The sequence below is a fragment of the Lycium barbarum genome, chromosome 4 (genome assembly GCF_019175385.1).
Source record: "Lycium barbarum isolate Lr01 chromosome 4, ASM1917538v2, whole genome shotgun sequence".
In the NCBI taxonomy this organism is placed as follows: Eukaryota; Viridiplantae; Streptophyta; class Magnoliopsida; order Solanales; family Solanaceae; genus Lycium; species Lycium barbarum.
The window spans coordinates 73,914,581-73,939,640 of NC_083340.1; the positions used below are offsets into that span (position 1 = coordinate 73,914,581).

Sequence of the window (25,060 nt, forward strand, 5' to 3'; positions counted from 1 at the left end):
GGATGAAGAAAAAGAAGATCAACCATTAGGCAGGAATAAGCATCAGGCTTGAGAAATAAATGGAATAAAAAACACTTTTCTTTTTTGATAGCCGTGGTGTCTGAGGCAGCTTGCCTGCACCTCGACTAATTCCACCGGATACCTGTCACCTCCCACCAGCAACAGGTAACTCTGTCCACCAAGGCTAGAATAGATGGGAAGAAATCACCTAGTGTTTTGCCTCTGCTGGAATTTGAACCTAAGACCTCATGGTGCTCAACCCACTTCATTAACCACTGGGTCACACCCTTGGGTGCTTAAAAAGCACACTCTTAAGCCTAAGATGGCACATTGTATCCATACTTGAAAGACTCCAGGGTTCATTTTATTTCCATCTATTCCCTTTCAAGAATCAAGTGAGCAAAAGCTCATCTGGTTCTTTTAAATAAAGTGTCCTTCCCTCCATTTCTTTTCCTTATGTAAATCAAACAGATAATTTAACACCTTACATCCGTCAAAACCACCAAACCAAATGTAGACAGTAGCATGGGCTTGTTATTTTCAATTCCCATGAAAGTCGAGTCATTTGAATATCAAAACAGAAGCATCTTGGAATACAGTAATCAAATCGAAGAAATTCTGATCTGGTAGCTTACCATCCATGTTGTTCATCATTGGCGATGTGGAAATCAAAGTACACATATGTGCCCTGTTCAAAGTCATCAGTGGCAACAGTAGGCTCCTCATGCCGCTGAAACCATGTGTTATATTTTCTGTGGTACCTCCAAGACTGTTTCTTTAACTCCTTAGCAGCCAGATACTGCTGGTAAGTGTTCTGCAGAAGGTATAAAAGAACAAGATAAATATGATATCTAAGATTGAAAAAGGCCATCTGAACCAACAGCAATTACAGTGCACCTGTTGGTAATAAAATGCAAAGAACAGAGTGTCAGTGCCATAGTTATCAGCTCCAAGTCTTTCCCAGAAGGCAGGATTATTGACAATGGGAGCTTGTACTTGGGGATAGCTTGGAGGGCTAACTGCAGGGTGCCTCTGTAGCAACAGCAAAAGATAAGTTCATACTAATTTATTTTCCAAGTAGCACAGTGGATGAAGTATTTAAGCTTACCGGTGTATAGCTCTTTGCACGTTCAGAATCTTTGGGTTGAGGAAGTTTGTAAAAGGCAGACTCAAGCATCTGCAAGCTGTATAATTGGTCATGCATTCCTCCAGAATTTGCAGTCGATGCACTCAGGTTATCACCAATTGCTCCAAGGTCAGCAACACTCCTTCGACCAATAACCCCAAGGCTTCCAGATGGCTGACTGGATTGCAAGGGTTGCCCAGGAGATAGATCTGTATCCCTTGGCCTAGGGGATGCTTCAGCAACAGAGCCAGTGACGACTCCCTGCATCTACGAATGTTTTACAAGTGACTAAAACACTACTAATTTGACCTACAGAAAGCAGGAAAAAGGTAAAAAGGGCAGCCCGGTGTACAAAGCATCCCGCATTCACGCAGCGTCCGGGGAAGGGCCGCACTCCGAGGGGTGTAATGTAGACGGCCTACCCTAATGCAAGCATCAGGTCTTAGCAGGCGGAAATGGATGCATCAGATTGACCATTCAGGCATGGGCCTCTAACTAAGATAAGGATTTGGTTGAGCAGATAGAAAAATTCTACTCCTACATAATTTTTTCGCCCTTTGAACTTGTATTGAACATTAGCCAATCATTGTGAAGAACAAACTTGGATGCTTCAGGTGTGTTTGGTATGACGAAAAATGTTTTCCAAGAATATATTTTCTAAGAAAATAAGTGGTTTTCCTACTCATCTTCTTTTTTTGAGAAGGTAACATTTTCTACTCATTTTCTTGTGTTTGGAAAATGTCATTTTAAGAGCATTTGCATATACTCAAAGCAAAACCACTATGAAGTTTTAGAATTCGGACTTTTGGTGGTGGGGAGTACGGGTTGGGAGGCAGGGCTCGCCAGGGAGGGCTCCGGGGGCGGGGCACGGTTGTGCGTGTGTAAAAGAACCCAAAAAAAAAAAAAAAAAAATTGTAACAACTATTTAAAAATAAAAAAAATTGGAGGGTGGTGGGGCCGCGGGTGTGGGAGATAAGAATTTTTTTCCATTTTTTATAAAAAAAATTAAAAGTTAAATAAAATATACGAAAAAGAAAATTCGGAGGGGCAAGGCAGGGTGGGTGGAGGTGGGGTTGGGTTTGTGGGTGTGGGGGGTGAGTTGGGGGTGGTGGTGGGGGTGGAGGAGGGACGTACGTGGGTGGGTTGGGGAATGCTTTGGTGTGTTTTTATTAATCCGGAAAATGTTTTCCCTCAAATTTTGATGGAAAACTTTTTCCATAGGAAAGCATTTTCCAAGATATTAAGCGCAGCCAAACAAGAGAAAATAGGAAAACATTTTCCGTCATTCCAAACACACCCTTCTTGTATATGAGTAGTTCTCCTTTTCTCACACAAACTAATTTAAACAGAGATCAGTTGAGTCGGTGCTCCTTAAAACTTCATTAGCATCGAATTCGAGACATACTTCATCTTAGCAGTCCTAATTGCTTATCAATCTCAACAATGACCTTTGCACCTTGAAATATCCCTTCACAACCATCCATTTAAAAGATGACGGACCTATGGAGCCAAACCAGTTCTACTAGATCATTCAGCACCCAACTATTTTTGCCTATTGACTCCAAGCATACCTCCTCCAGAACTTCAAAGTTTATTCAAGCTACTCAATCAAACTTGAGTAGTAGCCAATTAATTTATTACACAACCACATGCTCTCATGTAAAGTGGATAATATGCCTATAAGATATGTTATTGTAAATCACCGGTAAAGAAATGGATCATGGGCCTAACTCAACCCCAAAAGCTAGCTCGTGAGGGGAGGATTGCCCAAATCCATAAAAGGAGACCAATTACCCATCCCATATCCTATGTGGGACTCTAAACACCCCCCCTGCACGCCCAGACATCGCTAACTGGAGCGTGGACCATATAATATGGGGGCCCAACATTAGTGAACAGAGAATTGGATGGGTCTGGCTCTGATACCATGTAAAGAAATGGATCGTGAGCCTAACTCAACCTCAAAAGCTAGCTCATGAGGGAAGAATTGTCCAAGTCCATATAAGGAGAACAATTGACCATCCCATATCCGATGTGGGACTCTTAACATCACTAATAACAAATAATTTGAAGAGACACTAAAAATACGGTAAAGTTAGGAATCAACATGTCATCAACAAAAATTGAAGATCAATCTTCCATTTTATCAACAATCATGTGAGATAAAGTTAATCAATTTAATATTGGGAGCAAGATCAGTTAAGGACATTCAACTCACTGGGGTATCTAATCCGTATGAAGCTTTCATATCATCCTCATTCAAAAGATTTTTCCCGAGCCCAGCATTTGCAGAAGAATCTTCAGGCAAAATCTGTTGTTGCTGCAACTCATCAGCTTTTGAGTGACCCGCATCTGCAACCATTTGTATTCATAAAAGCATTTTAAGCATTCATGTAATTAAAGAGTATTACCAACAATCTTTTGCTTCTATATGCTACAGAAGATACAACCGTAGTTTTTTTTTTTAAATTCATTCAGTTGTCCATTAGGTGCAGAAGACCACTATTACAAGTCGAGCTATTTCCCAACTATAATTTTCTAGACAATAGACCACTTCGATCATCTCCTCCCTCCGTGCAGTCCCATTCCTAGGACTTCGCAACTGTGAATCAGTCGATGGTGAAGAAGATACAGGCAGCCTCTCCTACTTCATCCAGAATTAACAATGATTCTATTCTGCTAATAGGATAAGCAAAAAAATTGAACAAGGGTGACAAATCTAATAGTTTAAGACAAAAGATATACAAGACAAGAGCATACGAAAAAAATTACGATCTTAGTTCGTTAAACCGTCATTCACTTTAAAATAAATTTCAGCAATTTATTCAATGTGAACATTTAACATAAGAATATGCCCATGCATCGACTTCGATAGAATTTCTAGTATTGATAATGAGTAATGACACAACTACTAATACTAATATATCCGCTCTTGGCCATTTCCAATATAATGAAAATCCAAACACCACTTGACAAATTCCTATAAATAAGAACCTTCAGAGAAAATCGAAGTAGAAGCAGTCTTCACACGTATTTTCCACATTATTTTCATCAGCTTACTTCCCTTTTTCCGAGGAACATAATTAAGTGGCTTAAACAAAAGAAATATGGTTACTTGATTAACTAATACTAGTGTGTTTCTTATTATCAAGAAGAAAGGAACAGATAACAGCAAATATCAAACTGGAAGGGAAAAAACAAAATAAAGAATTTCAAAATGGTAAAGGCTGAGAAAAGAAACAGCAAGTACAAAGATGGACCTTCTCCATGATTTTGCATCAACTATGAGATAAACCAAAAAAATATTTACAAAGATTACTTATCTAAAGTATAATAAAAAGATTGATCCAAATTTATAAGCAAAAAAAGGAAATCCACTTGGTTTTTTAAAAGAAACAGGAAACAAAAGAAAATAAATCGGATCAAGCCTCGCAAACTAAATTCTATTTCAACCCAGCCCAGCCCCAAACAGGCTCAATACAGAAGCAATCATATGACAGAAATTGACACCAAAAGTTGTGCATACACACCTGGCTGCTGCTGCAAAGATGTAGATGAGGCAATGTTGTTACTACCAACTCCTTGGGCACCAACTCCCAATCCAAGTTGAGGAGAGACAGAGGAGCTTTGAGAATTGAACTGAAATAATAGAATCAGATAAGAGCACATAATAAGACCAAGTGTTCAGCATACATGTATGGAGGAAACCAATGCAACATGAAATAAAGTGCGACAAGCCCAAAGACGGCAGCAGATTTTTTTATTTTATTTTATTTTATTTTTTTTGATAAGGAAAGACGGCAGCAGATTCTTGAGTTCTTATCCTAACTCTCACTATATTTCCTTTCATTTTTTTTTTGAAAATGTAACATTGGTATGTATTGACTTGATCAGTGCATAGTTTGCACTGGAACCATATTTACAGCAAAAGTGAAAAGGCTGATCCAAAACTCTGAAAATCTAACAAGAGCCTAGGATTTCAATTATGGATTCAGTCTCCTCAAGGTAAATCTGTTTGCACCAAAAACAAAAAAGTTTGACGCAATTTAGCTTGATCTTTTGTACATCACTACTACTGTCTTCAAAGCACCATGAATTTCTCTCTTTCCATATTGTCCACCAAATGCAAGCTGGGACAATCCTCCATCTATCTCTGTCTGAGGCTCCTATTCCTGCCTCCTCCCAAATATGGAGTAGATTAGTAATCCTATTTGGCATTACCCAGACAATGCCCCTGAGATTCACAAAGATCCTCCAAAGCTGTATTGTGATCCGACAATGTAAAAATAGATGGCTGACTGTCTCACCCTCTTCACCACACAAGTAACATCCGGAACAAAGAGAGAATTTTCTCTTTTTTAGGTTTTCTTGAGTCAGTACTGCTTCCCTTGCCAACAACCATGTGAAACATGCAACTTTGAATGGTACCTTCACTTTCCAAATGTGCTTCCAAGGCCAAAGTTGCACCTGCTGGTTACTCTGGTTCAAAAATTTGTATGTTGTGCTCACTTTGTAAATGCCTTTGCTGTCTTCTTTCCACCACAATTTATCTGCACCTTCTTGTGTGCCTTTAAACTCTTCTAGTAGCCTAAAAAACTCTGTCAATGTGTTGATTTCCCAGTCATTGAAGTTTCTCCTGAACTGAAGGTTCCATCCATGATTGTCCCATATCTCAGCTACTTTCTTGTGTTGGTTTACTGCCAGCCCATGAATGACAGGAAATAATTCCTTTAGACTAGTGTTTCCCAACCATTTGTCCTCCCAAAAAGAATTTTTGTGGCCATTACTCACCTTAATGGTGGAATGGTTCCACAGGAAAGGCCAAAGAGCTCTGATGGATCTCCACAGACCGACACCATAAGGAGTGTGCACCTCCTTGGTCATCCACTTGTTTTCTTCCCCATATTTTGCTTTGATCATTCTTCTCCAGTATGGTTGAGGTGTATGTGAGTACCTCCATAAGCATTTAAGTCTTAAAGCTTTTCTTTGCAGCTTTAAATTTCTGATACCTAGTCCTCCCTGCTTTTTCCCCAGTAGAACATTAGCCCACTTGACTAAATGGAAAACCTTTTTATCTTGATCACCCTTCCAGAGAAAGTCCCTCCTGATCTTGTCTAGTCTTTCAATCACTCCAACAGGGATGGGAAAAACAGACATCATATAGGTAAGGAGTGCATCCATAACTGAATTTATAAGTGTGACTCTGCCCCCTAGAGATATATATTGTGACTTCCACCTGGATAGCTTCTTCTCACATTTTTCAATCACAGGGTTCCAGCTATTCAAGGACTGTGATTTGGCTCCTAAAGGCATACCCAAGTAAGTAGTTGGCAGTTCCCCTACTTCTCCACCTAAAATCCTGGTCAATTCCTCCATATTATTCACACCATTAATTGGATATATGTGACTCTTTCTCCAATTAATGTGTAACCCAGAAATCCCTTCAAACAGTACCAGAATTACTCTCAAAATCTTCAGTTGCTCTTCATCAGCATCACAAAAGATTAGGATGTCATCTGCATACTGTAGATGAGTGATTTCCATGTTGGCATTTACATTTGCACTTGTGGCAACCTCAAAACCTTTGATCCAGTCATTTGTTCTTGCCACTTTGATCATGTTATTCAAGCCCTCCATGACCAGTATAAACAAAAAAAAAAGACAAAGGATCCCCTGTCTCAACCCTCTATGTGCGGGGAAAAACCTTCAGGAGAGCCATTGATAAGAACTGAGAATCTGACAGTTGAAATGCAGAATCTAATCCACTTGATCCATTTTTCTCCAAAACCCATACATGAGAGCACCTTCAGCAAAAATTCCCAGTTGACATGATCATATGCCTTTTCAATGTCTAATTTGCATAAAATTCCTGGCTTGCCTTGTTTGATTCTGGAGTCCACTGCTTCATTGGCAATTAGAATTGCATCCATTATTTGTCTATCTTTAATGAATGCCATCTGTTGAACATCCACCAGCTTGCCTATAACTCTTTTCAATCTTTCTGTTAACACCTTAGAAATTAGTTTACTACCTATAAGACTGATGGGTCTGAAATCTCTCAGTTCCTTGGCACCTGTTTTCTTTGGAATTAGGGCTATGTAAGTTGCATTGTAGCTTTTCTCAAAAACTCCCTGAGAGTGAAAGTTGTTAAAAGTGGTCATGATATCTAGCTTCAGAATTTCCCAACATTTGATCAAAAAAACCATTGTGTACCCATCAGGGCCAGGAGCTTTGTCCATGGCACACATTTTCAGACATGAAAACACCTCTTGTTCATCAAATTCTCCCTGTAAAGCAACTTTTTCTTCCTCATTGATCACTGGACAGTTGAAAGGATTGTATGAAGGTCTCTAACCAATTGATTCAGTGTACAATCTCTCATAGAAATCAATAATTTCCCCTTTAATTCTTGCTGGATCCTCCACAGTTTCTTCTTGAATCATCAATTGATCAATGTTGTTACTTCTCTTATGAGCATTGGCCACCTTATGAAAGAAGCCGGTGTTCCTATCCCCTTCTTTGAGCCAGAGAGCCCTTGATCTTTGCCTCCAAGCTATTTCCTCATTTTTTAAATACTCCTCATAATCCATCAACAGCGATGCTTTCAGTATTGATTCATCTTCTGTCAACACTCTATTCTCCGGGACAACATCTAGAGTTGCTAGTTGACTCAAAATATGTGTTTTCTGTGATCCCAAGTTTCCCTGGCTTGTTCTACTCCATTCTTTCAGCTTGGCTTTTAAAGCTTTGAACTTGCAAGCCATAATGTAATCAGGTTTGCCTTCGAAGACAAAAGAATTCCACCAATCCCTAATTCTTTCCACAAACCCTTCAGTGTTCAACCACCAGTTTTCAAATTTGAAGTAAGACTTGTTGTATTCCCACACTCCACACTGAAGTGAGACTGGAAAGTGATCAAATTCCAGTCTTTGCAACAGTGACTGCTTGATATTTCTGAACTTGTCATCCCATTCTTTAGAAATTAACACCCTATCAATTCTGGATGCTATTCTACAATTGTCACCCTTGTACCATGTGTAACACCCTCCTTCCAGCTGGGGATCTAACAATTCCATCTCTTCTATAAAATCTGAGAATTCTTCCATGGCAGGGGTTCTTCTTCTGCAATTCATTTTTTCATAAGGAAATCTTGTAACATTAAAATCACCACAAACAGCCCAAGGCCCCTCCATTAGACCCCGAACTGCCCCAATTTCATCCCACACATGTTCCCTCTCTGCTCTGCTGTTTGGGGCGTATACTCCAGTTATATAACACTCAAAATCTTGAAGGAGTGCCACAAACTTGCAAGATAAAGTATATGCACCAATCTCCAAAGTCTCCCCTTTCCACACTCTACTGTCCCATAACATCAAAATTCCCCCTCTAGTGCCACTAGCCTCTAGACAAGCAAATTTTACCCATCTACCTCCCCAAAGATCTTTGATAATCTCTTTAACCCCCCCTTCCAGTTTAGATTCTTGTAAACATATGATATCAGCATACCAATCTTGTATAAGGCTCTTCACAAATCTTCTCTTGTCCCCATTGTTCAGCCCCCTTACATTCCATGACACCAGTTTTAACTTCATTTAGATCGGCTTCCTCCTTCCCCCTTATCTCTCTTCCCATCACTCTTGTACTTTACATCAAAAGAAATAAGTCCCTTGAGCTCCTGAGTCCCCTTGAATCTAGTCCTCTTTGACACAGACATTGCCTCCAATTTTCTGGCCTGTCTACTGCTGTCTATTTGCATCAGTAGTTCCACTGCTTCCTCCTCATGCCCCTTGAAATCCACCCCAAAATTTTCCCCAGTTTAATCATGTTTTGCTTCACCCATGTAGTATTCATCTCCTCCTTATCTTGTTGAATAGGTTCTACATCTTCTAATACCCATTCTTCAATTTCTGAATTACCTTGCCTGATCACTGTGGCAAGTTGATCTTTTGGTGCTTGCTTCTCTATCTCAGAATTATCTGCATTAAAGTTCGCCACTATGTTCTCAATAGTTTCCTTCATCTGCAAGTCTTCTACGCCTATGTCTGAGTCTTTTCCCCCATAGCTTACTGTTTCTTCATGAATTGAAATAGCTTCAAGTGTCGGTGCTACTGGTTCTGAAGAAATCAACTGGGAAATTGTAGTTTCTATAGATAAAGGATCAAACTTGTTTTCAGTCTGCAGCCCATTAATGTCATTAAAAATAACATGTGCTGCACCATCAAGCCCAGACCATTTATTATTTTTGGGCCTAGTTCTGTGGTGGCCCAAATAATAATAAGGAGAGTGTAAAAGAAAGGCCATCTCCCTGTCACGTGCCCCAGACCTTTATTTAAAAATATTAAAATATTCCAGTTGTATCTGCATACCCCATGTGATCCCACTGTGTATCAGCAGTGGTAGGCCTGCTCTTTTGTCCCTTTTCTGAATTGGACTTTGCTTTTAACTGTTGGTTCGAGTCCTTCTTCAGACCACTGGTTTCTTCGATGCGCTTGTCAGATTCCAACCTCCTCTTTCCATTCGCCGGCGAAGCAATTTCAAATCGAACACTCTGCTCCACCCATATCGGAATATAGAATTTGATGCCATCTCTTTCTATAGTAACTTCACTAGGGCAATTCCGACCGTCACCTGAGATTTGAATTCTCGCCCACTTCATATGATTTTTCAGATTAGTCTCTTCTTCAATAGAGACCCATCCACCGCAGTTATTCCCAATTTCAGTGAAAACCCTTTGGGACCACAGTTGGAGAGGTACCCCAAGTGCTCTGATCCATGTGGTTTTTGGGACTCGATTCGATGGTGCGCATCCAACTGTTGGGTTCCACCACTGGAGCTTCAATTTAGTCTTCTTCCACCTCCATTCTTTCTGAATGACTTGTTCAGCCATGTTCCTGTTGGGGAACTCAAATAGGAACATATTGTTGGCCATCTCGTGGATATTTATCCCAAAAACCGCTTTCCATGTAACCACAACCCACCTCCTGATGTCCGATAGAATGGGAACCTCTGTTTCTCCTTCAGAAAAAGATCCGACAATGCATCTCTTAAAGATTCCGGTGTCCCTAACCCCAGGAGACTGTGAGATACATATTTCTCCTTTGTTGGAAGTGACTGTTGATTCTCTAAGAGTATTAGAATGCCATTTACTCTCCCTTACTGCTCTGATATAAGGGTATTCTTTGTTGGTGAATCTTGGTGGTTCTGCAATCTTCAGTTGGTTGGGGCATTGAATGAACCTTTCTATCTTCAATGCTATCTCTGTCCAACCTGCATTTAAAGCCAGTTCTGGGATTATAATGATTGATCTCTCCATTCGATACAGCAAGAGAATGCTCATATATCTTCCATGCTCATTTGCTTTCCTCGTACAAAAGATTTCAGATAAATTCTCCTTGGATTTCCACCTTCTGATCACATTTTTGCCATCCTTTGAGCCTTCTTTTAGAATATAGCATACTCATCTCATACCCGTCATACTCATAGTTGATCTTCTCATCATGTTACGACTTCTCTCAACCCACTCAAACCAGGTGTCTCTGCCAACTGACCATCTGGTAATGTCAAAAGATTTGAAGCCTGCATTGAAATAAATCCTATTTTCCTCCATTGGACAAAGAAAGCTGATCTGACTGTAGGATAAGAAAGAAAAGGAATAAAACTATCACAGAAGGTGTTAGCTCAGGGAAGGCAAAGGAAAGAAAAGGCTATTTCCGGCTGAAAAGCTGCCGGGAAAGGGGTGTTCCTCCTTCCTAGGGAGTAGGAAAGAGAAAATTTCTTGGGGAATGTGCCTGGGAGCCTTGGTTCCACTATATTTCCTTTCATTCTCAAAATGAACTCACTATTCTCCTCCTCTTAAGGTATCAGATTAGCAAATTCTTATGGTATTAACAAAGTCATAAAGTTGATATTCTCAACGGATGTAGAACTATGGAATGAACTCAAGATGATTCCTTATTGATGTATACAAGGGCTTGATAGTAACAGTACTTCTGTTTTCAACATTAAATATTTTTCGTCATATATTAACAAGTCAACTGGATCTAAAACGACCAGCCATGTTCCCATATTTGAAGGAAGAAACTATAGAAGACTCAGCTAGAAGAAGACATTTCTATTACACAAGATTACTTTACAAGAGTGAGTAGATTGGAAACAAGATGGCTTCCAACTACTACAAAGGCTAATACTTACGCCTCATTTGTTTGCACTCAATTGTGGTCCGACTCTAACTGGTTCAGACCTCAAACCATTAAGTGCATTTGTTTTTATTAAGATTTAACCACTTTGTGGGTTTGAATAGATCTGAATAATTCAAATTTTGAACAATCTTAACATTATTAAGAGGTTATTTAAAGATTTGATGAGTTTTCACCACCACTCTATCCACTGCCAACCACCACCCGCCAGCCACCAGTAGCAAACACTTCCACCATCATTTCCAACCGCCGCCGCCAACCATACTGATCACTACCACACCACCCACCCCCACCATTACAATTATCACCTACAAACATTGCCAACACCACTACCACCAACCATCACCACCCACCACCTCCACTGCCAACCACCGCCACCTTTGCCAACCACCACCACCAATACCATTGTCAACCACCACCACTAATACCACTGTCAACCATCACCACCACTCGACCATACAACCATTACCTTACTACATAATAAATTAATGATTCTAAATATAATATATAAATTATTTTATTTAAATTCTATATTTCTTATCGCTAAATAAAAATAATTATAAGCATTTAGACATTAAAAAACAAACAATCTTAATCATTCCATATTCAATCTTGCTAATATGCATTTAGATTCAGACGTCTTAATCTTAATAAAAACAAACGGCCCTTATCAAAGGAAATGTTCACAAGAAAGACAAGGGAGTCGACAACAAAGGAGGTGCATAGTGAAAAAGGGTGTGTTAAAAAGATAAAGGAAAATATGGCATTGAAGTAACAAAAAATCGTGTAATGAAGGGAAACAAGTAATTCAACCAACTCAAAAGAAAATATTATCATGAACAAACATTAGACAACACCTGTGGCAAAAGTGAATTCTGTTGCTGGGACGAGAACTGCTTAAGGTTTCCTCCACTAAATGGAGGTACGCCAAGAAGATTATTCTGACCTTGCTGCTGTACTTGCTGAAATCGTTGCAAAAACTTCTCCCTCTGGTCAGGGGCAATTTCAGTTCTTCCACGGAATTGGCCCTGAAAGCCCAAGAAACATATTGAAATCGAACGATACCTATTGAAGCAGTTGAATACATAATAGTCTAGGAAAAAAAGGTAGAACCTATGGAAAAGATTAAATCACAGTAGCAGCACACACCCCAAAGTATGTTATCAGAATAAAAAAGAAACAATAACTTTAAACATACTTGAGACCATGCCATGACATAGCCTTAGAAATTCTTAAAGCAGTCCATAAATATTGAAAGACAAATTTTCTTCATGACAGCATCCCTCATCAATTTAGGCAAAAACAATTCTAGTTCAACATGGATGAGGTGCTCGTAGTTTTAAAATATAACTCTCCAGTTACAGAAGAAACAAAAGATACACGGAATTAAAGCATTTTTCAACTAGTAAAACAGATTCCAAGGTCAAGAATAGCTTTTAAGGATATGTCACATTTAATGACATATTTGAGAGCCTAGTTTTTTTTTTTTTTTTTAAAAGAATGTAACAGTTTTTTTTTTGAGAGCCTAAGGATATTTTTTTGGAGAGCCTAATTATTATTTTTAAACCTTGCAGCAGATAAATGAATAAGCAGGTCTAAATTTAAGTGGTGATCACAGAGCTCGCATAAAAAATAAAAAGGAAAATATACCGCTTCATTTTGATTCTGAAAGGAACTACCAGGCCTCCACTGCATACCAGGACCAACAGGAGAGAAAACTCTACCAGTCATGACAGTAGCATCGCCGAGATTTGCCCCATCAGCAACACCAGTTCCATCTGTAGCCTTAGCTGCTTGTGACATCATCATTCTGTTAGCGAGAGGGGATACCAAAGGCTGTCCCATGCCGCTACTTCCAAGCCTCTCCTCCGAAACTAAGATATTTCTCTTTGTGACTTCAGAAGCAGAAGGAATAGCTCCTACACCTCCATTGCCAGTAACTGAACCAGCAGAACCAAGTGCCATACTAGCCACGGGTTGGTTAGATAGAGCACCTCTACTTACACCCCTTAAAGGAGTTTCGCTAAGGACAGGGGAAGGCTTTCGACCTGGGATGCTCGTCAAATCATCTTCTTTTATTGCATTTGACATGCTAGTTGGAGATAAAGCAGCAGCAGCTGCATGTTCCAAGAAACCACATCCAGACGTTCAGCAGAAAAATAAACAAACAAGTTTTTGTATCAGAGAGCTTTCAAGTTGAAGCATGGTTATTACCCTGAGTTGCATGACTCCCAACAGGCGTTGTGGGAGCAGAAGCAGCAACTGCACTACTTTTAGGAGGTGGCGTCCTTACAACTGTTTCAGAGCTACTGTCCTGTGATGCTGCTTCATCAGCCTGATCCTGAACACTAGCAGCTTGCTGTGTTGAAGATGTTACAGACACCTGGAAAGCAAACCATCAATTAGTTCTCTATATCGGTAATGCAAGAAAGCAAAGGAAACCTATAAACTTGGAAAGAATGGGTCTCGAACTTTACTGTCTGCCAATGAAACAAGAAAATAAAGTGTATTGCGCTTACATCAGAAATGTTGGATAAGGTGAATAATAGTGCCTTCAAAGACAATTCAACAGTTGCGTCAAAGAGCTATGGTGAGAAAGAGAAAGAAGGCGAGAGATCCTAGAGCTAAAATATTTTGTGTATTGGGGTTTTGGATGGTCACTTTGAGGAACTGGCATCATAAGAACTAATACACACATGCTACACCTCCTCGCAAGACTTTGAGAAGTAGACGCTGCTCCCTGCTCCTTCCAATTCTGCTTGCTTCGGGGGAAATTGTGCCTCTTAATACATTCCCATACTTAAAACATATCCATTTCTCAAAAAGCATCTTTTACTTTAGGTTTCAGTGTCTTCAGCCATGAATTGTAGGAAACACATCTTCACAATATAAAAAGATGACAAAGGCGCTCTATTTCCCTGAAATGTTTGTCTGTTCTCAAAAGTACAAAAGGGAAAGATATTTGCTGTTAGACTTGAGACTGTCTCAACCATTAATAGTAAGATGTAGGATGCATATTATTCTCTTTTAAGGCAGTAGGATGCATATCACTAACTGCAATAGTGTAAAACAAGATAAGAGAGCAGACATCTTCCCTTGAAATGTTTGTGTTGTTCTTGGGGCACAAAAGGGAAAATATTTGTTTTTAGACTTGAGATTGTTGTCAACCACGAATAGTAAAATGATATAGTCCACTAAGAATGACAGAAGACATTCGTTGCCACCTACGTCAGAATCTGTCTTTAGGCTTCAGTTCGTCTTCAACTTTGAAAAATTGGAATGATATCTTCACAATATTAGAAGGACGACAAAGGAGTCACTTCTTTGAAAATGTTTGCGACCTTCTCAGGGTACAAAAGTAATAATATTTATATCACATAATTTAGAGATCATGGGTTTCTATGATGAACTTGAAAAGAAATCGAAACTAAAGAACAACCCAGCAGAAGGAGATGAAGATCATGTTGAAACATTTGAGAGAAGACGTCGACCATTTCATACTACATTGTCAAGTTGCCACCCAGTTGTGTAACGGTTTGAGCCGATTTAGCATACAGTGTGGACAATGCGGATGTCAGGAAGAACATGCTAAACAGCTGTGCCTCTGGAAGTAGGAGAAGATACGCAGGACATGGAATGTAGATACATTAGCTCTCATGTGGGTCCTTTGGAAGGAGAGGAACAGGACCTATTTCTCTGGTGAGGAATAGAAAAGCTTTTGAAGGGGTGGAACATATTCCATACATTTGGGGAATAGCTGTCTATTTTTAGTTAATTTTACACTACTTGTATATGGAATTCTAATCAATAAAATTATTACTTCCTAAGAAAGATCCTCCTTTAGATGAAATAGATCAAACTTTCTTTTTTTTTTTTTTTTTGAAACTGGTAACTGTAAAATAAATCGAACTTTGAAATAAGTTCTTTAACAGATGCATCATTTTTCTTGCAACCCATTTTTTTTCCTTTTTTTTTTTTTATTTTTTTTTTTACAATGCTAAACAGTTTCCAACCCAATCTTATGGCAAATCAAATTATTTATCATATTTTTAATTAAATGGACAAAGACAGATATAATACGAATTATTTCTGTAAATATATTTTCCACTTAGATTCAGCGATTAATAGAAGAGTTGCTTATAATCCCAACTCTGCTGGAAAAATTTCCTAAGGATATCCATTGCCTTAAAAACGCAATAAAACTTCTAAGTAGCGAGACACAAAATCGGAACAAATACATAAGAGGAAAATCAATTCGAAAATGCATACAAAAACAAAACAAAGAGTACCAAGTGAACTACTCTATATGACCAAAATTATTGTATCAAGCTTTGAGGAAATAGTTACAAGTCAGAACCATATTTCTAGCCTTCCAAATAAACACTGCCTGCCTTATTAGCATCGGAAGAAAGATGTGTAACAGACTACGGTCAAATCTTCCCATCCAAAAGCCCACGTGAAAAAGAGGATAGAGAAAAGGAAAGAAAAGTAAACCATACCGATGTTTGAGCAGGTGAAGAGGCCAGAGAACTTTTCACACTCAAAACCACACTGGCAACAGTGACACCCTGGAAAACCAAAAAAAAGTTACAGCTTCTGTAGAGGCTGTATGGCCCATCCCTACATAGATGGGCCAAGAGTTTCTTTCCTCTACTTTTTTGAAATACAAATTGAATTAGTCAAGGCGCACATAGTATTGCACGTGAAAACCAAAAGATACTAGAGAAAGAAACTGTTACTTGCATAAACTACAACTATCTCTACCCAAATAAGTCGTGGCTGCCAAGGCGAATCACCTATATCTATCAATTCACTCTATTTGGACTCAACTCGTTCCAATAGGGGTAAAACATTCGTCTTTTAAGGAACTTAAAGTTTCTCTAAAACTGAAGGCTATCTAAATCTTACACTTATCTATACTCAGACCTAATAACAACAAGAAAGTCTTAATCCCAAGTAGTCTGTATAGCTTCTATAGAACCTTTGCTTATAGTGTGCAGTGCTCTTAGTTAAGTTCCTATTGATTTCAAGAGATTATAGGAGAAAACTTCCATCCATGTAATTAAGGCGTACCTTGTCTCTTCCCTTATAGTGATAGATAAGGTAAGCTTTAGTGCTTTACAGCTCCAACTTAGTCAAAGAGTTTTGATCTATGTCGGCAGATCCTTTAAAATCTTTGCCGACCTTGTGTCATCCAACACGATTCCACACTAGATTTAATCAACCTATCTTGGGTGCTTTTGACTACTATTGCCAAGAAATATAGATTAATTGTGTATTTGGTTTGATTTTGATTTATCTCATATATGTTCACATAAAATACTAGAACAATTTACTTTTATACAAGATAACTTATAAATAAAATATTAAGTGTTCATAACGAATTTAAATTTTACCACAAATACTTTTTGCTTTCTAGGTATAACAAAAATCAAGAAGCATAAATAGATAACGATAACCAATGCCATTCTCCGTTTAAACTATTATGTATATATTATATTGCTATATTTATAAAATACTCTATTAGCAATTTGTAATTACGTAGAAATTTTTCATTTAACTTAATTAGTAGTAATGGATTTAAATAACCTTTCAATCGAATAATAAGTTAATTTTTCAACAATAGTAAATAACTAATTGGTCATACATATTATTCTTAAATATTGGGTAGTAGTATCCTCTCACCCTTATCCGCACTCAGATCCATACCCCCAAGTCTCAAAATTCACACTATGATGAATTCGACCTTTTGATCCACACCTGTATCAGATACCTGTACTCATATCCAAGCAACATAGGTTTTGATGCTCTTTGTACTGATTAAGCTGCTAAATACAAGATCCTGATGGTAGGTTGAACCAAGATCCAGATGGTCAGACTCACTATTTTGTGAACAGGACGATACATTTGGCCGATTCCTCGCAAGGAAGAGAGCACAAGGCTGAAAAACCCATGAACTAAAATAGTGATGGAAGTAGGCCAACTGAAATACAGACTACCCACCTAGGCTATTGGCAATACAACATGATTGGAATTGGGATACTCATTGAAATCTTAATGTCGTTGAGGGGATGGAGAAAAAAGATGTTAAAGGTGATAGAAGGGCACCTTCGCTCTTCTTCACTTCCGAGATTAACAGACACACGACAGAGATCGAACGGTCTTAATTCAAAATTCAAATCTACTAAGAATTTAAGAGATAATAAAGGGCCATCCGACCATGGAGTATTCTTAAACATGGCCCATAAATCAGAACCCAAAGACAAAAAAAGAAATAGGGGACCCAGCACAAACAGAGCAAATGTTGCAAACCATCATAGACCGTAAAATTAATTCTATTAATTCTATGCCTGACCAAGCCGATAGCTTTTTAGTGTTATAAATCAAGAAATCTAGCAACTAGAAAGAGTAGGAGGAGTCGGAGACGATTGAAGAGGCAGCAAAATAGGAACTTTCGATGAGGGAGAGCTCAACAAGGTCGAGACCAAGATGATGATGGAAGCACTAGACTCACTCCACAGGAGCTCGCCCCCGACCAGTTCGATCTGATAGTGTTCAAAGATGATAACTATATGCGGATAAATTGTGTTCACGACCTACCAATGAATCAAGAGATGGAAATAGCATAGAACAATGATAGGAGATTCAATAGCAATGAGGACCCACTCGAACATTAGGAACATAGGCATACTAGTATACGTTGTGGATATTATGAGGTTACTGTGACACACAGACAATGTTTAATATGCACTACAAGAAGCAAAAATAAAGGAAGACGTTTCAAGATGGATGATGAGAAATGTAGTGAGATTGAGCAAAGTTGCATAGAACTGGGAGCACAAGCCATGGTGACACTCAAGCTTAGTTTGAAAAGATTGGAACGAAATGGATTATACATAGGGCTTTAATCCCGCAAAATCATGGGAAAACAATAATACAAGAATTGTTAACGACCAATCAAAAAAAATTATAAGAATTGTTAACTATGAATAGCAATAGATTGTTATGCAGGGATTACCTACTTCAAAGTCATTTTTAGCTTTAGATACTCTTATCCGCGTATTGTTAATCTATGTATTCTTATTCCACGTCACATCTGCATAAAATAGCCCTCAGGGCTTTGGTCTAGTGGTAAGAGCGGACCTCGCGATGTGTGAGTTAGGTGTGCAGCACGAGTTCGACAAAATCCTGGTATATAAGTTGAGAAGGCTAGAGGGGTAGCGCCATTATCCACCGAGTTTCGAACCGTGCATCATTAGTCCTCGATAAATTTTCGGTTAAAAAGAAAATCCCCATAAAAAACACATAAATCCCCACAATAATTATGACAGCAATCGTAATGCACAGTGTAATACCAGCAACCAAATGTTGCTTTAGTAATGCCAAGTTTAATCCCCAAGCCCAGATGTTGTACTACATAGGTATATACTAAATGTAATGTGGAGTTCATGTTTCAAAGTTAATGTTGTAAGTATTATGTTTCATACCATCCCTTACTGTTAGACCCATCTAACTTCTTATATTCTTTGTAATCATTCTTTATTCTAACTTTTTCCATTTGCTAGAATGAACACAACACTCAATCACAACCAGAAGCTACATATATTGTTGCATAGACATCAATTCAGCCACCAAAATGAGCATCGTTTTTTTTTTATAGGCCAGCCACAACATGCATCATATCTCATTTGAACACTATTCTAGCATGAAGTTCTTGGACCTCCACCCCCAATTCTACACACCCCTGTCAAGTATATTTCCCATATCATCCTTTGCCACTATCCATAACAAACAGATAATGTCAACCCCCAGATTCCGTGGATAAAGTGGAATGTTATTGCATGACGAGCATTCCAAAGTACAACATACATTATTGACCTGAATGTGTTTTTCTGATCCAGAATGACAAAAGTCTTTCCCAGAATAAAAGGTGAGGATTTATAGGTTTAGTCTCTTTTCATAAGGAAATTTATAGGCTATAAAGAAAAATTCCAAATGGTCCCTGACATATAAGGGTAGGAGTATTTTGGTCCTTGATGCATACCATGAACACAAACGGTCTGTAATATTTATTAGAAGTGGACAATTTTAGTCCAAGTCTATAAATAAGACAGAAAATATTGAAGTCTTGTTAAGCTTGACCAATATTGATCACGTCCGAAACAAAAAACATTATCCAACTGTTGCTTGCTATCAACCACAAAACCCACAGCCCATCGAGATCTACAAATCACGACGTAAAACCCGTAACCTGCAAAATCTTCACTTGAGCCCGTTGAAATTCCCAATATGCATCTAAAACCCACTGTCTAGTGTCGAAGATGATAGAAGCAAATAATAAATATACACAGAAGGGGCGACAAGCCACATTCACCCATCAATGCCTAATTCAAGTGGGAACTCATGATAAGCCAGCAAAAAACTTCAGGTTAACATAATCAAAGCAACTCATGAGTAACGGATCACATCATATCCGCTTCTTATACTATCAATTAAAATTCCGTGCTACCCAGAATTTAGCAGATTAAAAATCTCATGCTCACCCTAGAAGTAAACACCCGAGCTTTGGAACCAAACTCCAGCAGATCAAGAAAACTCACCAGAGCAGTACAATAATAACAAATCGTCTGACTTTGGACTCATTTTGGGGCTAAAAGACTAGAAATGATACAGGGTTCTCTGTTTCTCACTTCTCTATATCAGGCTAATTCGAGCGCTTCTTACATTTGTTTTGTTTTTTCACTGTAACAGGTAACAAGACTTTTGCGTTTTCCTTTAGTTTTAGGGTTTTGGCCTAACATTAAGAACAAGCTGTGTTCAGGGATGGCATATAATAAGGATCAAAACGATCCTACCCCTATACATTAAAATTAAGAAAATGATCCTCAATTCCTCTGAAATCTAATAAAAACGAAAGAGAGAGACTTTCGTATTATTTTGGTATAGAGAAAGAGACAAATATATCAGTCAAAACATAAAAGATAACAAATAAATAACTTAGGTAGAGAAAGAAATTAAAAGTAGAAATGACAATCTGGATGTATATTACCTTGACAAGACCAGGTGGACCGACGGTAACCAGATCTTCAAGAGACTCCACCTTATCCAGCGGTAAAGTGCTATAAAGCTCATCAACATCACTGAATTCATCAAAATCCTCCTGTAAAATACAGTCCAAACCAATAGTAATGTCATATGCCAAAAAGAGGTCAATACTTCAAAAGAAACCCTAAGAACACATCAGAATTCCATTTTAATTAACAGGTTAGAGTGATAATTATATTTGATTTCTTCATAATAACCTACACCACACACGAGGAATAAATTGTACGAAGTAGTAAACCTGATTACGTTCCACATAATCATCGAGGAAATCCTTGACATCATTTACTTGCTCAGGACTCAATTCATCATTATCCAGTAATCTTAAAATTAACTCTAACTTCATTATATGAGCCTTGTGCCGAACAATGGATGTTTCCAAATGTACCTATAGAAAACATAAAAGGAGTCGCTTTTAATCAATTGCGGTAAGCCAAATGCAAGATACACATACTTAATTACATCCTCTTACCAATCTTGGGGGCCTTTGCTTCCCTTTTTTAACTGAGAGTCCTTCTAATTCAGCCTCGAAATTGTCAATTTGATTTTCGAGCTCCCCAACCTGCCCCAAAACAATTTCGAAAGTTATTAGAGCACCAAGATAGAACTATCAGAAACGCATACACCTTTTGTCACAGATAGAAATCCCCTTTTCGAGATTGACGAGTATAAAGGTATGAATTGGAATATGATCATCTGTTATTTGTGGGCACCGGTTACTTTCTGGTTTCTTAGGATTGAAGTAGGAAAAATCAGTGTTCTCAGAAAATGTAAGGTCGCCGCTAATGATATGGAGAGATATTCCTCTTAGTGAAAGCGCAAATACAAGGATAAAAACAAAGAACGAGCGACATCTATTTTAAGGACATGGGGCTCATATATATAAGAGCATATCAAATGCCAAAAATAGATAGAGACCACCAGGAAGTGCATTCAGATTGCTATACTATGACCTGCATCACAAAACTGTTTTAGAAACAAGTAACTGCTTATATGATGAATTTCGAGAAAGAAATCCATCCTAGACCTCTTATTGAGAATGGATCAAAAAGGTTGAAACCAGGAGAAATTCAATTCCACTACCGAATAAACAAAAAGCTCAACAAGGGAGGAAGAAATTAGAGAAATTGGAGTCCCACGTCAACTTTGGAAGTAGGACAGGCAGCAAAGAGAGCAGGAAAAAGAGTTGTAGAATTTTGCAATGAAGACAAAAATATCAAGCTGGAACACAAGAGGTTTAAATGACTTTTCTAAACATAGGACTGTTAAGTTGCCGATGTTAAAATAGAAGGCTGATTTCTATTGTATACAAGAAACTATGAAGGCCGGATGGTCAAATAGAGAGGTGACTGGCGAGACAAATCTGGGCAAGTAGATGGGTATAATAGTATGTGGTAGTAAGGTGGGATAATAGTATGGGACAAAAGGAATTGGAACAGGCTGGATTGTCTTAAGGGACAATATTCTGTTTCATCCATGTTCAAAAATATTACTATATAAAATTGGCAACTAACATGAATTTATGCACCACATTACATGAAAGGAAAGGAGGTACGGAATGAACTAGTGGCAATAAGGGGAATCTGGGAAGGACACCTTGGGTTATATATGGCAACTTCAACATGGCAAGATATACAAATGAAAGAAGCAACAATAAGAAATTCTCAAGCAGTATGGCAGACTTTTCAGACTTCTTTCAAGAATTGGAGCTGGTTAATCCTCATCGAGATGGGGGAGAACTTACGTGGTCCAGAGGCAAATCACACATAGCATGAAGAATAAATAGCTTTTTATTCTTGACTAAGTCAATATAAAATTTCAAATACATAAAACAATTGTTGCTTCCAAAAGTAGTGTCAGACCATAGCCCTCTAATGTTATATTGTGCACACGAGAGGAGGGCATACTTTAAATGTGGTTGGAAGACGAGCTTTATGGACATGAAAAGAAGTTGGTAGGATGGTTTTGAAGTGCCGGAAGACCTGAACTCAAACTCGCCAACAAAATGAATATATTAAAAGAGTTGACTGAGAGGACTAGATGTATTTTGCAACAAGAAGAGGAGGAAATAAAAAGTGCTAAAGAAATTATTTGAAATGGACGGACAGGCAGAAACTAGACCAATCTCAAACTCAGAGTTGGTGCAGAAAGCAGACCTGATAATGGAAATCGAAAAGATAGCAAACTATGAGTAAGTTTTTTGTACACAGAAAATCAGGTGCCTTTGGTTACAAGACCTTATACTCAAAATCCAAGAATTAGGGATCAGATTGAGGAGACGAGGAACTGTCAGTCTAGACGGAGATGAAAGTGAATGGCTCCACATAAAAGAAAGAACTAGTGGAAGCAACCAGGGGATATGCAGATACGAAGTTTGCTTCTGGTGAGATGCCTTTCAAATATCTGGGAGTTCCACTGTCCTCCAGGAAAATTACAATACAACAATGCATGCCTCTGGTGGAAAGAATGGTGGCCAGAATCAGGTGTTGGTCAAACAAATTTCTGTCCTATAGTGGTAGAGTACAATTGATTAAAAGTGTTCTCTTTGAGATGCAAACTCGCTGGGGACAGATCTTCCTACTTCCTAAGAAGGTGATTAAAATGGCTACTACTGTCTGCAGAACGTTTCTATGGACAGCAGTACTGACAGCTCAAGAAAGACACTTGTAGCATTGGAAACTATGTGCAAACCAAAGAGTGCAGGTGGTTTGAACTTAATTGATCTCTATGTGTGGAATAAGGCTGCAATCTGCAAAATGCTATGGACAGTGGCACTCAAGAAAGACACTCTTTGGATTCAATAGCTCCATAGCTTCTACATAAAGAGACAAGATATCACAACGATGAAGACTCCTGCACAAGCTTGTTGGTGTGTCAGGAAGTTATTTGATGCTAGATCCTGGTTTCCTCATAATAACTGCATCACTGACTTGTGAAAAATGGTCACGAGGGAAATTTAGCATCAAGGGTGCTTATCTTTTCTTTACACCCCAGTACCAGAAGGTAGCATGGAAGAGCTTGAGCATGAGCCAGGGGGTAATCCCAAAGCACCAATTCATACTTTGGTTGGCAATACAAAGAAGACTTGCTACAGTGGATAGACTTGCACCAATTCATCTCCAGCAAGCAAAGAGGTGGAATGGGAGTTAAGAACCTGAAAATTCACAACCAGAGCCTTTTACTGAAATGGCTCTGGAGATTTGCATCAGAGGAACAGTCTTTGTGGAAAGAAACTATTCTATCTAGATATGGGATGGAAGATCAATGGATTACCAAGGAAGTGAAGATTCCTTATGGTGTTGGCTTGTGGAGATCCATCAGGACTTTGTGGCCCAAAATATGGCAGAACTCCAAGATTAGAGTAGGAAATGGAGGGAAAACACATTTCTTGCACGATGTTTGGGTTGGTCAATACTCTTTGAAGCATTTGTTCCCTGAGATTTACAATTTGAACCAACAGAAGATGGCAACTATTTTGGAAGTTAGGGATAATTTTTTTTGGAATCTCAGTTATAGGAGATTGCTCAATGACTGGGAGGTGGAAAGGTTGACAGAATTTTACAACACTATTGAGCAGTTCAAAGATTTTTCCACTCATGTGGACAGTCTATGGTTGAAGGAAAAGAAGGGGATATTCTCTGTCAAATCAGCCTACAAATGCATTCATAACAGATATACTCAACTGGGATTCTGGCCTTGGAAGTTGATTTGGAAAGTTAAGATTCCTTACAAGGTGGCATGTTTCACTTGGTTAGTGGCTAGACAGGCTGTTTTAACTCAAGATAATGTGATGAAGAGGGGTCGTCAACTATGTTCCAGATGTTTTTTTTGTGAAACTGAAGCAGAGAAGATTAATCATCTTTTCTTACACTGTAAAGTGGCAGAACAACTTTGGCAGATTTTTCTTAATTTGAAGGGTCTAAAATGGACAATGCCAAGGAGTACAGTTGAAGTTCTAGCTTGCTGGAACAGAGATGGGAATCTGTCAGGACACAGGGAGAGATGGAAGATTGTCCCGGCCTACATCTGGTGGACAATATGGAAGGGGAGGAATCAAAGATGTTTTGAAAATAAAAGTATCACTTTCCAGAAGTTAAAAAATGAACTGTCTAGTGTTTTTCTATTTTTGGTGTATTCATGAACTCCCTCCGGAGGCAGAGGACATAGCTAAGATTTTAGATAGCTTATGAAGGAATAGGTGGTAGGTTTTGCTTTTGTGACTACTACTTGTAATTACTACTGAAGTACACTATTGGTGTATTTCTAGTTCATAATAGAAAATAGAAATGTTAACTGTTCAAAAAAAAAAAACAGTTCGACAGTTTTCCTAGTTAAATTGTATAGTTCGTAGCGTTCTTTTTAGTTCACTGCAGATAGTTCTAATGTAGATAGGAATTAGCTTAAAGTCCAAATAGCTAATTGGTGTACAAAGCTCAGTTTGGTTGAATAAAATTTTCCAGTTTGACAAAAAAAAAAAAAAAAAACAGGGGATATGCAGGGGGATGAGGCACTAGGTCCAGATAATGGTTTTTTATCAAAAATGCTGGACAATAATCAAGGGATACCTCTTTTATGAGTGATAAGGATTTTATTAGAATAAGGATCAGCACTAAGCAAGTGCAAAAGTAAAGTTACA

General features: G+C 38.4%; 1 protein-coding gene across 3 annotated transcripts in view; it reads right to left on the reverse strand.

Moving 5' to 3' along the window:
• The window catches only part of LOC132636088 (general negative regulator of transcription subunit 3), a 33,999-nt gene that overhangs the window by 1,276 nt on the left and 7,663 nt on the right, over window positions 1–25,060 (reverse strand). Inside the window, exons 5-16 of one of the 3 annotated variants that reach the window (XM_060352763.1) lie at window positions 20,897–20,986; window positions 20,666–20,812; window positions 20,372–20,482; window positions 15,822–15,890; window positions 13,537–13,705; window positions 12,973–13,439; window positions 12,180–12,350; window positions 4,657–4,765; window positions 3,345–3,484; window positions 1,109–1,393; window positions 898–1,032; window positions 636–814 (exon numbers count right to left, since the gene is read on the reverse strand). In XM_060352763.1, the coding sequence (XP_060208746.1) occupies window positions 636–814; window positions 898–1,032; window positions 1,109–1,393; window positions 3,345–3,484; window positions 4,657–4,765; window positions 12,180–12,350; window positions 12,973–13,439; window positions 13,537–13,705; window positions 15,822–15,890; window positions 20,372–20,482; window positions 20,666–20,812; window positions 20,897–20,986 (2,072 nt within the window). The remainder of the gene's footprint in view (window positions 1–635; window positions 815–897; window positions 1,033–1,108; window positions 1,394–3,344; window positions 3,485–4,656; window positions 4,766–12,179; window positions 12,351–12,972; window positions 13,440–13,536; window positions 13,706–15,821; window positions 15,891–20,371; window positions 20,483–20,665; window positions 20,813–20,896; window positions 20,987–25,060) is intronic. The other 2 variants (XM_060352764.1, XM_060352765.1) reach the window with 2 other exon arrangements.